Source organism: Culex pipiens, chromosome 3, assembly GCF_016801865.2.
Source record: "Culex pipiens pallens isolate TS chromosome 3, TS_CPP_V2, whole genome shotgun sequence".
Lineage (NCBI taxonomy): Eukaryota > Metazoa > Arthropoda > Insecta > Diptera > Culicidae > Culex > Culex pipiens.
The window spans coordinates 100,519,046-100,533,199 of record NC_068939.1 but is presented as its reverse complement, the minus strand read 5'-3'; the positions used below and the strand labels follow the sequence as shown (position 1 = coordinate 100,533,199).

The 14,154-nt window shown below is 37.2% G+C and overlaps 1 protein-coding gene across 6 annotated transcripts in view; it reads left to right on the top strand.

Annotated features, from left to right (window-relative positions):
- Nucleotides 1-14,152, top strand: part of LOC120431056 (G protein alpha o subunit) — a 116,266-nt gene extending 102,114 nt beyond the window's left edge. For all 6 annotated transcript variants that reach the window (XM_052711021.1, XM_052711020.1, XM_052711018.1 and 3 more), the window contains 4 exons: nt 1,600-1,728; nt 1,799-1,928; nt 9,691-9,844; nt 9,925-14,152. In XM_052711021.1, coding sequence (XP_052566981.1) covers nt 1,600-1,728; nt 1,799-1,928; nt 9,691-9,844; nt 9,925-10,112 — 601 coding nt within the window. In that variant the 3' untranslated portion in view covers nt 10,113-14,152. The remainder of the gene's footprint in view (nt 1-1,599; nt 1,729-1,798; nt 1,929-9,690; nt 9,845-9,924) is intronic.
- The last annotated feature ends 2 nt before the right edge of the window (nt 14,153-14,154 follow it).

Genomic DNA, 14,154 nt, shown 5'->3' with positions numbered 1-14,154 from the left:
TAGCAATAATTTAGTGCGAAGTCCAAGTTAGTGAGAATTGCGCAATATTTCCGGCAATAATCTCACACTTCGACAATTTTGGGCTAGACCTGCGCCACCTGCTGTCAAGCTCCTGAAGCGATGTTTTTCCCCATACATTTGAGCGATTTTCCCCATATAAACTTCAATGATAAAATTTTGAGCCAAATCGGTTAAGATACTTATTTTTGCCTAAGAAATCGAATCAGAGTGTATCCCTGATGTCAATTTTTTTTATTGTCACCCTAGTGAGCAACCAGTTGTCAGATCAATAAAGAACAAATAACAAAACCTAGGAAATTTTCTTCAGGAAATTCTTCCTTGCTGAGGTGCTTTTCCTGAAAGAAGGATTTTATATAAGTGTATAGCAAAAAAATAATACTTTTTTTTTAATTTAAAATTACATGTTTCACGTAATATATAATTTTACTATATTTTAGCAAGATTTCTACCCCGGTCTAACGTTAGCTCAATCCAGGTGTAGGAGTCGTCTTCCTGGGTCCTGTCTCGGTGGAGTCGCTAGTAGGCAGTTGGACTCACAATCCAAAGATCGTCAGTTCAAATCTCGGGGTGGATGAATGCTTAGGTGTAAAAAGAGGTTTGCAATTGCCTTATGAACACCTAGCTTCGAGCAGAAATCCCGCAATCGAGAACGCCAAGGCAATGCTGTAGAGCGAATAATTTGATTTTATTTTTATCCTTTTTTGAATGCAAAATTTGAATAAAAGAAAAATAAACTAAACGTATCCCATTTAAAAACCTTGACCAGTTACATAAATGTGTGCTAAAATATCTCGACCTTGCCTGAACATAACACCATCCCCCCAAAGCAGTTTGATATGAAAAGTGACGTAAACTGTCACTGATGCTACTACCCTTCCTAAGAGAGAAGGTTGAATTATACGACCAATAAAGGTTGGCTCCTCCAAACGGCGGCGTTGCCCAGAATGTGTACTTTGTTTCTGTCTGTCCGAGCCACCACCACCGCCACCGGCTCAATCGTGCGGCATTATGTGTCGAAACCAAGCAACATTAACAACATCTGAGCGGGGAGGGGGAGGTTCAAATTCATGTTTATGACTGTACACCATCGTTGCTAATAAATTTATACGCAACAACACAGCAAATTGTTTTCGCGAAGAAATGGCTTAACCAAATTTAGTGCTGGCCAGTCCACTTTGCTGGTTGCATCGCAGTAGTCGGTGGCAGCAGCAGCAGCAGAATGCAATTGCAAATGAAATTTACGTGAATAGCAGGCTGCGCGAGCATGTCTTCTTCGGCCAATCCGCGTGAGCCATGACATGCTAAGTCGCGCGTTGCACATTACCCATGCAGTCAGTGGCGCACATTGCGAAAAATTAACTAATGTTTAGAGGCATTCGTCGGCGGTTCTTGTCCCTATCGAGCAAACTGCCTGACGGTTTGCCAATTATAGAAGAACAAGAAATTAATAGAGCATCATGTTTGTTTTATGTGCGGTTGCACAAAGGCCGGTTTTGTGCGTAAGAAAACCTCTGACGCGTATACATTAGCTTGAAGAATCAAATTTAAATTCTGTTTTTATAAATTTCTCTCCAACAGCTTCCTTGACGACCTAGACCGGTTGGGAGCGAAAGATTATCAGCCTACTGAGCAGGATATTCTACGGACACGTGTCAAAACAACCGGTATCGTAGAGGTGCACTTCTCCTTCAAGAACCTTAATTTCAAGTAAGTATTTCGTAAGCTATAGATTTGACCAAAAATTAAAACAATTCAAATTTCTTGTCCTTCTCCGCAGACTGTTTGACGTCGGTGGCCAGCGGTCCGAGAGAAAGAAATGGATCCACTGCTTCGAGGATGTCACCGCCATCATCTTTTGCGTGGCCATGTCGGAGTACGATCAGGTGTTACACGAAGACGAAACCACGGTAAGTGCGTCGCGCCGAACCTATGACCTGGAATGGCCGAAGACGTGACAATCTTGACGCGACGCGATGCGTCAGACCTCTTTTTTTTGGACTGCATTAAAAGGGGCCATTTAATACCCTGAATGGTGAAAAAGTCTATTATACGGAAAACCGTGCAGTGAGAGGTTTAGGTTATATAAGATCTGCCGAAATGAGGCGGAATAATGCGCGCGCGACATGGGTATTTATTATTATTAGAAAGACCTTAGGGTTTGTTGGGGTTGCCAATTTATTGACGTAGTATGTCATGATTTGAACAAGTAAGTTTTTTTTTCACAGTTCCAGACTGCTAGAAAAAAATACATAAATCTGTCAAATCTCCAATCAAGCACACATACATGCGGTCGTTCTGTTTTAAACAGAATTCTTTTGGAATTTAATCATGATTTTTTTTATTCGAAATATCTCGTATTTTTTTTGTAATTCAACCAGTTTAAGCATAACCATGCAAGGCGTCATCCTTAAAGTATGTCACGCTCTAAGGGGGGAGGGGGGAGGTCTGAACAAGCGTGACATTGCATGTTATAAGTATAGGAAAAGCGAGACAAAGGGGGGAGGAGGGTACATTTTTGCTGATTTTAACGTGACGTACTACATGGAAGAAGTCCAAGTATTGGATTCAATGTATGTGGGTAAAGTACGATTGTTTGCTACAAAAATAAAAAAAAACAAATTTTTCAAGAAATAGCCACACCATTTAAACCGATTTTAGCCGTCTTGGACGCAAATGAAAGGTCATTAGATAGGTTTTTAATGAAAAGCAGTTAAAAGTTCCAAAAATCTAGCCTAACATTTGAAAAGGTCGTATGAGCAACTCTCTACGAAATCGGCCGATTTCAACCATTTTTATTTTTTGTATTTTTTTATTTGACTCAAACTTTGTGGGGGCCTTCCCTATGACCAAATAAGCTATTTTGCGTCATTGGTTCACCCATACAAGTCTCCATACAATTTTGACTGCTGTCCATACAAAAATGGTATGTAAATATTCAAACAGGTGTAACTTTTGAGTGAATATTCTGATCAATTTGGTGTCTTCGACAAAGTTGTAGGTATTGTTGAGGACTTTTGAGAAAAAACTAGGTACACGGAAATTTTTTTGCAGATTTTTTTATCAACTTTTTTTTCACTAAAACTCAATTTCCCAAAATACGTATTTTTTGATTTTCGAGATTTTTTGATATGTTTTAGAGGACAAAAATCCGCAACTTGGGAAATTGAGTTTTAGTAAAAAAAAAGTTGATAAAAAAATCTGCAAAATTTTTTCCGTGTACCTATTTTTTTCTCAAAAGTCCTCGACAATACCTCCAACTTTGCCCAAGACACCAAATTGATCAGAAAATTCACTCAAAAGTTACAGCTGTTTGAATATTTACATACCATTTTTGTATGGACAGCTGCCAAAATTGTATGGAGACTTGTATGGGTGAACCAATGACACAAAATAGCATATTTGGTCATAGGGAAGGCCCCCACAAAGTTTGAGCCAAATCAAAAAATACAAATAAAATCCATTTCCGGTTTTGGTAGAGAATTGCTCGTATGTAAACTTAATATGCTGCCTTTGTCTGAATATAATTTTATCGGATTCCTTGGAAATTTTGCAAAATATATAAAAAATCGAAAATTGCCATTTTTTACCACCCTAACATCGCGTGGATCACCCTTAAGGCCAAACAATTAATTATCAGAAATTTCAACAGTTTTCTGTTTAAAAAAATACTTTATGAATTAAATTCACCTCTTGAAAATATATTTTTGGAAAGCTGAGAAAATGTTCTGCGATTTTCTCTTTGAGATTTTGAAAATCGGACAATTAGTTTCTGAGCCTCCAGCCTTACACTGAAATAAAATAAAGTACCAAATTCCTTTATTCTAGGAATTTTGCCTCTTTTCCTTATAGTAATCGGGTTTTTTTTTATTACTTAATAAGAAAAGGAGCCAAAATTCCTAGAATTTAGGAATTCGGTATTTCTTTTTTATTTTTCATTGTACAAACAATTCAAATCGATGATAATTAGTTTTTTTCTAAGTGTCACCTAATCAGTCTGTTATTTTCAACTGATGTTGAATGTTAAAAATGATACTTGCGTGAAATTTTATAGTTTTATGCTAAACTCACTGTTTAAATTCAAACAAAGGTCATTTTGTTTAACAAAATTGCAAACCCTGCACTGATTAAGCTGAACTTTTCGCCGGACCCTTACTAATCCTTTTTTTTCTTAAAATTATTTTTATTAGGTCTTTTTCGGTACAGGGACCTGGTTAGGACCGAGTCGGCATTTGTAATTACATTGTTCTTAAGGCTAAGGGTATTTACAGAGGATCTTGCCCTTTTTGCATAAATATCTCATTTACATTTTCTTCACTTTAGAGTTATTGAAATCTAGAGAAATCCAGTTTTTTTTAGCGAAACCTAACACGTAGCCTTATGTGAGGGACAAACTCGCCTTGTGTTTTTCTCAGCTTGCTGTTTTTGCATATGGGGGACATTTATGCGAACATGGGCAGACTACTTTGAATGGAAATTTGAAACACGAAAAAACTGTTCCGATTTTCATGCAAAGCCAAAATTTAGAACGATTAATAATGTTTTAAACTTGAAATTTTATATTATGAAAATTTACTTTTCCCTCTGAATTTCATTACAAATCCATGCAGAAGACCCCGCGATACCCCACAACTCCGTATAGGACCACCGTTGACTGAATCATTCGCACCACTTCGTGCGCTCTAATGTGGCATTGTTTGCATGTTGGATTAGCGCCGCCAAACCGCTGCTCTGACTGGCTGCTTCTGGCCAAAACGAGGTGGCCTTGAAACTTGATCGCCGCGGAGTAACAAGAGTTTGCTTCCAAAAAAAGCCTGAGATTTTGCAACAATCAGCCATAGACTGGAACACGGACAGCCAAAACACACCACTCGAGCGTGTGCGTTAAAATTTACGCTTAGCGCGTGGAAGGCAGCTAATGAAACTGAATTTGGTAAATGTTTGAAAAATGCCGGCCGAATAACAATGCACCCACTATTTGGGGATAAATTTTTCGCTTTTAAAATATTAAATTATGTTACAGGGCTGCGGAGTCGGGTCATATTTCAAGTGACTTCGACTCCGACTCCGACTCCGGCTTTCTGGGATTAGCCAACTCCGACTCCGACTCCGGCTCCGGCTTTCAGATCCAACCGACTCCGACTCCACATATTTTTAAATATTACAAAAGTTAGTTTACTATTAATTCGAAAACATTGATAAATAGGATTATTTAAAAACTCTTAAGTGGAAAAACCGGAAAAAAGTTTCTAGTTTTACAAGTTTTAGACGTTATTGAAACAGAAATAATAAAACGACAGTTTTGAAGGCATTTTCAGAAGAACAGTTAGGTAAGTAAATTTGGATTTATTTACTTAACCTCAAATTATCATTAAGTGGATTAAGCATAAGCATAAGCATAAGCATAAGCATAGGTGCCCACCCGCAGTTGCTACTCCGTTATTGACCAGGACCTCCAGAAGTTACATCCACGAGCCGTGGAAGATAAGTGGGAGCTATCTTTCCTCGCTTCACAACTTCTCAAAGGCCCCTATCATGCTGATCAATACCGGCGCCGGCCACGACCAGTGGTAGAGTCACGGGGAAGTGGATGGGAATGTTAGTCCGATACTTGAGTGATAGAGACCGCCCAATCGACTGCTTCTCCGACAAAGTATCACATGAGTTTTGAGGGGGTTAGTAGATGGGTATGAGGTCAGGATTCACGAGTGGCAGTGATGTGACCATGAGCAATCCAGCTGTTCGAGTTTTTACGACTCCGACTCCAACTCCGACACCAGACTTCCCAAAAAGACCCAGATCCACCGACTCCGACTCCACAGCCCCGGTTAAAGGGTTCATCGCTCCACCCACCGTCAAAATCTGATAACAGAAAGAAACATAAATCACAGTCGAAAATATGTGCTCTGAAACTTTCTGCGCACGTAAATTCACAGTTTGCTCAAACGACGACGCGATATCACCTTTTTTGGGCTAAACCTTGAATGAGAGGAGGAGCCGCTTAGTTTAAAATCTCCATGCGTGCTAATTTGCATTTTCCAGCGTGAAGTTTCTTCACCTCCGTCGTCGACATCGTCAGCAGTCATCACAATGTGAATGGTACAAAGATCTACTGATTAAACAGAGAGATATTTTGCTTGGCATTGTCGCGGGTGACTTTTAAAGGTGGTTTATGGCAGTGAGTTACTGAAAAGTGTTTTTTTTTTTTTGGTGGGGAAACTGATACAATCGATTCAATTGTTTTAGTTTCGCGATGGGGAAATGTTTAAATTACTTTTTTAAGGCATGAGTGTGATTCGGTTTTTGGTTTTTTTAAACTATTAGAGTCATGTCCAAAAGATCAAGGCTAATAAAGTCAAGTTTAGTTAATTTTTTTACGCAAGCTGCAATGCGAGCTGTGTTTCGAATAAATTTCATTAATTTCATTATTTGAATAAATTGTTGTTGATTTCGTTTCATAAGGATGTCAAGATTGTTGAATCGATTCTCATATATCCCAAAGATTTTTTCCGTGCAAAAATTTAAAAGGGTTGTCACCTCGGGAAAAAGTCGTGAATTCGACTGACAAACTGTGAAAAAAAATAAGTTTAGCAAAAATTCGACACAAATTTTTCATTCAATACGTTTTTTTTTCTACTATTATAACTTTTCCTGATAATTAATAATGTGGTGAAGGGACCATCCATTAACCAAGTGGGCACTTTTTTGAACCCTTCGTGGACAATTTCCATGCAAAACATTTTTTTTCGAATGGAACTTGGACAATCGCTGAAATAACTTGCAATGGTTTAAAAATTTCAACGAAAAAAGTGCTGTAAATTGCATTATGCATCAGTACAGTTGTTTTGTTTTACAATCATTAGTTTCAAATTAATCAAATTAAAAAACGTTTGAGCTCGTTCAAAAATATTTTGAAAAGTTGTGAGTTTTTAGTGTATCGCACAACAAAAAAAATACTCGTTCTACGATTATTTTTTAATCATGTTGAAATGTTGAAAAGGTTGCTTTTTATTTAAATTTGTATACAGAGTCAAATATTTGTCCGTACCCCTAATAAAAGTACAAAATCTGATCGATTTAAGTGAATACATTTATGAAATGTTGTTTCTGTGTCAAATACTAGTAGCTCTAGCCAGTTGGTGACAACTTTGAACTTCTGATAACTTTGTTTAGTTAGTTTGTATTAAAAATTGGTTTAAATTTAGTTTTTAGCGGTCAGATAGAGAACAAAAAAAACCCATCTTGCAATTTGAAGCATCCAATTTCGACCACTACATCCCGATTACAAGTCCCTAGTCTGAAATTTATAATTTTCACATTTCGTGCTGAGAATTTCTGTACCGTCCTGGGTCAGAATGGTTTGCTTAAGGAATTTGATAATTTACGGACAATTATTTGACCTCTTTTTTAATTTTTTTTAGTAAACTATTTTTGTTTTTTTTAGACAAAGTTTTTTGCAAATTCAATGACAGTGTCTTAAAGAGGACATTCTGCCGCGTCGATTGAAGTATAAAACATGGTATTTTAGTCGAATTTTATGTACTTTTATATCACAAACCTTTTTTCGTACGGGGGGTACGGACAAATATTTGACTCACTGTTTGTCCCTCCCCTTCTTGACCTCAGCCAACGTCAAAAGACATAAACATGAACAATTTTCAGATATTTTTTAAATATTTTTTGCAGAGTTGGTCAAGCTTGACAACCACTTTTTCTGGCATAAAAATTTAACATTTGAAATTTTAATTTGATTCTTCATCCGAAAATTGAATTTGATTCTTCATTCGAAAATTAAATTTAAAAAAAAATACTGTATTTTCAACGTTATCGGAAAATTACAATGTTTTTTTGTTTGAATCTCTGTAATTCCAAATGATTTCTTGCCTTCTTTTGTTACAACTAAAAAATTACAGTTTTATTATTAAAACGTTACTTAATCCACCTAGGTTAGGTGGTTGGTGCCTTCCTCACATTCATAAAGTCCTTAACATGTTTAACAAATCAACTTTATTACTCATTTCTTTTGATAGGGTTCGCTGACCTTCAATAATTCTGGCTCATCGGCAAGATCTGATAAAACACTATTCAACGATAGTTCGCATGGAAGATTCAGACAATATCTGAAATCCGGCCTCCAAAATGTGTATGATGTGTATAAGTGCTAATAATTTTTGATTTGGTTGTCAGATCCACGATGATTTGGGCTCATTGGAAAGGTCTTTTTAATACCTTTCTGAAAATGTATAACATGATAGGTTTTCTTGCAAAAACCACCCTTTTTACAATCTTCCGGACATACGTCAAAATCGTTTTTTAGCATAACTTTTGAAGTGCTTAACTAAGCATGCTGATTTTAAATAGAGACCTATAGAACCCTAAGACGGATCGAATCAGACTAATACGGTCAAAATTCGTTAATCCAGTCCGGAGATAATCGAGTGACAATTTTTTTGTCCACCCACCTACACACATCCACACATACATTTGCTCAGGACATGATTCCGAGTCGATATGTATACGTGAAGGTGGGTCTACGAGGTCAAATAAAAAAGTTCATTTTTCGAGTGATTTTATAGCCTTTCCTCAGTGAGGAAGGCAAAACATCCAAAGACCATCCACAATCCCCGTGGCTATTTTTTTTTTGTAATCTCAAACTCCCCTTTGCCGAGCTCCCGTGGTGTAGTGGTACGGGTTTCGTTTTGTAAGCGGAAGGTCGATGGCTTGAAACCCATCTGGCGAGGCAAAAGGGGTAGGTGGCGGTCGAGAGGGGATATCGGCTGCTGCGGGAATTGACTTTGTCAAGTCCCAAGCCTCCCCAAAACCCATCCCATCCAATCTCTCGGACGATCTGTTGGCGACTGAGTCTGAGCGTTGAAGAACTCTGTAACAATACGCAGAGAAGAGCTTCAAATGCTACTTTCGACTCGGTCACATGCTCTCAGGCAAAATTCGAGCTGAAGATTGGGCTATATGATCGGTAACGATCTCTAGATGGGTCAAAAATAAACGAGATTTCCCCTCAATCTCGCTCATCTCCACGTCCTCGGATCGGTCTCTCGTGCTCGTGTGGCATGGCATTTGGGGGATTGGTCTGGGGAATGAGAGGGGGCAACTGCTCGAATAATTCGTCAAATACTGTCTCGCTCAAACAATAGCGCTACGGAAGACGATCGTTCGGCAGGCTGTGTATAGCAGCAAAACAGAAAACCTGAGAACAGATCATACTACAATAGATACGCAAGTGTCGCAGTGGTCCGTGTCTGTTCACAGCAAAAAAAAAAAAAAAAACTCCCCTTCCCTCCCCCTTCCACCCATCGTGGACAATTTTTATACAAAAAAAAAACTTTTTTGTATGGAGCGTCGACAACCACGCAACCCCCCCCCCCCCCCGCCCTCAACCTGTCCGCGTGGTTTATGGATGGGTCCCCAAAAATAAATATTATAAATAACTGCTAAAACAGAAGATGCAAAAAAAGTCCTGTTTGCCACTTCTTGCTTTTCAGTAAAATATAAAACATACATTTATCGATTTTGAATTTTTTAAAGGGCATGGAGATAACAATTCACATAACCTTCAGAATATTTTCTTTGATTATCCAATACTTTAAGTTAGAGCTCAAATTTCAAGAAAATTGCAAAATTAACAAATCCTTTTCAACCTTATAATTACAGAACCGTATGCAGGAGTCGCTGAAGCTGTTCGACTCGATCTGCAACAACAAATGGTTCACGGATACCTCAATCATTCTGTTCTTGAACAAGAAGGATCTGTTCGAGGAGAAGATCCGGAAAAGTCCGCTGACAATCTGCTTCCCCGAGTACACCGGTAAGAAAGCGCGCGCAGCTAAAACCCGCTCGGAATACATTTAAACGAAACTTTAATCTTGATTTTGGTTTTCCAAATAGGTGGCCAGGAGTACGGCGAGGCAGCGGCCTACATCCAGGCGCAGTTCGAGGCTAAAAATAAGTCCACATCAAAGGAAATCTACTGTCACATGACGTGTGCAACGGACACCAACAACATTCAGTTTGTGTTCGATGCCGTCACCGATGTGATCATCGCGAACAATCTGCGGGGCTGTGGCCTGTACTAAGGCGGGACCGTGGCTGGGCCATGGCTATATTTTATTTTTCGTTTTTTTTATACTACGATTTTTACCAGTACACTCTCTTTATGCTTTTTTTTTTGTAACAGGGAAGATGAGACAACAGTAATTATTACAAATTTGACTACAAAGTATGTAGAGATGCGAGAGAGGAAAACGGTAGAAAAGTTTATATTACAATGAAGGTGGGTTGAAACGGAACACAGAAAGCGCCACAATGTGAGAAATTGAGAAATAGAAAAAAAAAAGTATGGTAAAAGTGTGCAGGAAAAGGATGAAACAAGCAAGAATATCGGTGTTCATTACAGAAGAATAGTACATATTTTACTATTTTTTCAAACACTACATTTAATACAAAAACATGAACAGACACTTGATCGCAATGCAGAAATATTTAAGGCTTCGAAGCTCAAGTCATTTGAGGGGGCAGTTCACAATTCAGCACAAAAAACCGTAAAGATTCATTTCACTCTCTGCTCTCATACTCTCATACATGTATCGTCTCTTTGTTTGCTCTAAAGTTTACAAACTAAGTTTATTTATTGCGTATTCATTTAGAACAATTTGGAAGAAACTAAGTTAGACAAAAATCAACAAATATGCTTACAGCCAGGCTTTAGTTGTGACCAAACCAAATCGCAGAAGGCTGGGAAGCCTTCAAAATCAAAAAGCTCAAAGTGCGAGTCGCGTAGCTTGACAGCGTAAAAGAACAAAGCATGCCATGAAATTTTATGTTTATACACACACATGCAAATGCATCCGAATTGTACATACAACTACTTTATTTGATAAGAGCTTACAATATGTAAAAAAAAAACTGAACGAATGTGAAGCAAGCAAAATCGTGCAAAATTGTAAACAACGCGCACTTATTTATTTATTTACAACTTTAATTGTATTTCTAGGGTTTATTTATTTCACATTTGCTTTCAGCTATTCCATTGGAAAAATCACAAATAATGCAATCAATTGCACAACACAGGAGGATTGAGCATCTCACTAACATTCCTGACCGCACACACTGCTGCTTTGGCCGGAAAATGTGACCAAAACAGTTCGGCAGAAAACTGCAAAGTATTATTGCTTTTTGTGCATTCCTTCGTGTACAAAACAAGTCTTTTTTGAGCTTCAATGCCACATCAATTTTCTCGAATCTCGAATTTAATTTATTTCTTATGAGAAATTGTGATCGCAGCAACCTTTTATTGTTTACAACTTAAACTGAAAAAATCAGACGGTTTGTTCTACACAGCTATGAAAGCTTGCTCTGATCGCTTGCCTTTTTCTTTCTAAATTCCATAATTTCGTACAAAATTGCCAGAATCGCATTTTCGTAGTTTTTCCACTTCTCTCAACTGAATAACTTCCGCAGTGCGAGAAGCTGAAATATCCCCTCTCTCACTCTCGTCCTTCAGCATACTTCCATCTTTGCTGTGAGAGAATCAAAGCGGTTTTGTTCTCTCTCGCAGATGAGAGTGAGTGGGGAAACATTTCGTTCGCTGAAAACTACGCGAATATGATTCTGGGCTTGAAAAAGAGAAGGGAAAAGTGTCCGATTAAATTAGTTTAACTTTATTTTTTTTTTTTCGCACTCACATGCAGTTTAGAAAAATGAGATCAATACTTGGTAGAGCGAAAGAAGTAAACATTAAGAGAACAAAACAAAACCCTTTGTCATCATTTGTGCCAATTTTGTAGGAAAAAAGATGCATGTTTGTACACTAGATTTTGTACGTTACTCACACTCAAAAAAATTCGCCCTTCTCGCCATTACCAGATATAGGACAGATTTTCAATAGAACCAAAATCATGTGAGAAATTCGTGATAAGCTGCGGAAATTGCGTGATTTTTAAAGATATTTTACCATGAAAAATATTCTCAGACGAAAATATTATTTTCGAAAAATCATGCAAATTTTGTCAGCGATATCCAACAGTGGTCTTTCGGATTGTTCTGTGAGCATTTAGTTACATCCTGTCGTGAGCGAACACCCAACCAAAATGGAACGCCGAAAATTCACGAAATCACAAATGACCAAAAACAATATTTTTATAAGAGGAAATTACACACTTCGTACAAATGACTAATGTGTTAGTGACAAAAACCGGTAAGATGTTAGTCTCTATTTTTTCTAAACTGTTGCATTGCGTTGGAGAATCACACAAACACACACACCTACAAACACGAACACAAACACAACTATTAGCTTTACGTTCCGGTTTGAGATAATTTTGACAATCGTCCAACTGTTGTGTTGATTCATGGTACAACAAGTAGCGAAAGTGTTAGAAAGCGATTTCGGTTCTGAATATATAAGGTAGCAAGCCATGCTCCAGCATAGCCGGCCATGATTGTGTGTTTGTCAAGCAACATGGCCTTCTAAGCCCAGGATCGGGAGGATTTGAAACTTTTCCATGCAGGGTTGAAATCGCCTACTTATAAATATGTATTAAAAACAATTTTTGCAATCACTTTTTTCTCTCCACTAATCAAACGGAAAAAAGCACCGTGCGACAGGCCAATCATTACGCTTTGATTTAAAGTTAAATCACAGACGCAAAAATGAGCAAAGAAAGCATCCTACTTCCGCACACATTATATTGCGCGAAACGATTTAGAATTATTATTAAACCCAAATTTAAATTCTAGTCACCCGCAGCTGAACAACAACCAAAATCTCTAACTTGCGACAACCACAAATGACGCAATCAAAACTTTTTAGCCTCTAGATTTGACGATTTTAGTTTTCTTTTGTACAACGAGACAAATTTGTTTTTTTGTTTAAATTTAGCACATGACCAAAGCCATAAGGGAGCACATAACTTAGATCGACGACGTGTCACGTCTCTGGTGACGCTTTTTGCGTTATGATTAAGCATTATTTAAAGAAGAAAGAAAAAACACGAACACTGTTCACTAAAATTTGATCTATTATCACCAAATATGGGGATGGAAATCTTGCGCATTTAGCTAAAAACAACCATTCAAAGCATAATTTAAAAAAAATACAGCTGCTATTATTAAAACTAATTGAAACAAACAAAAAAGTTAGAATATATTCGACGAAATATATCCGCTTACAAAATATTATTAGTCTATTTTTGAAGAAAACAAAACTAAGTAGTAAAAAACGAAAATAGTTCAGTAGTTTAAATAAGCAAGTCATTAAAGCAAAACTATTGAATGAAGCTCTAAAATAAACTGTAAAGATACATACAGAAAGCTTAATATAAACTTCAAACCTCCAGAACAACAACAAAAACATATATCAAACGTCGTCTCCGAATCAAAGAGATCAAACAATAAAACACAGACAAAAAGCAACATTGTAAAAAACTAAATCAATCAAACCAAGTAGGCGCGCAAGCAGACAACCAAAAAAATCCGGAAATTGTTCTGCAGTCAGTGACGCGAAACTAGACATAAACGCGCGACTAAAATTCAGGCCCTAACATTTCTCAACCCTGGTTTGGAATTTGTCCAAAGAGATAACAAAAAAGATAAAAATTGTCACACAAACATGATCCTTGATAGAGAGAAAGTGGAGAAAGAAAACAAAAACAACTAACGTAAGACGTAAGCGAACAAACAAACAACAAAATCGTGAAACCCAAGTTGTCGATGCACTAAAGAAAACAAAGAAAGAATTTAAATTAAGGGGGTAAAAGGGGAAAAATACTAAATCCTAGTTAATGAAACACAAACACAAAAAGAAGCCATAAAGCCATATGGTTAAATCTGCAGAAAAGCAAGAAATTTAGACATTCATCATCATTACATTTACTAAGGTAAGAAGGTAAACCAGCAAGAACAAAAAAAAACAAGCAAATCATATTCACAGTTCCCCTTAAGCATACAATTTGTTAACACAGAAAAGAAAAGAAGAAGAAAAAACATACACAAAAAGTGAAACAAACAAGCGATCATTAGCTACGTATTACTGAACAAACAAGTAATAGTAATTTAATGATACAAATAAAATAATTAAGATTGCATAGTTACAGAACACACACACACACACAAACAAGT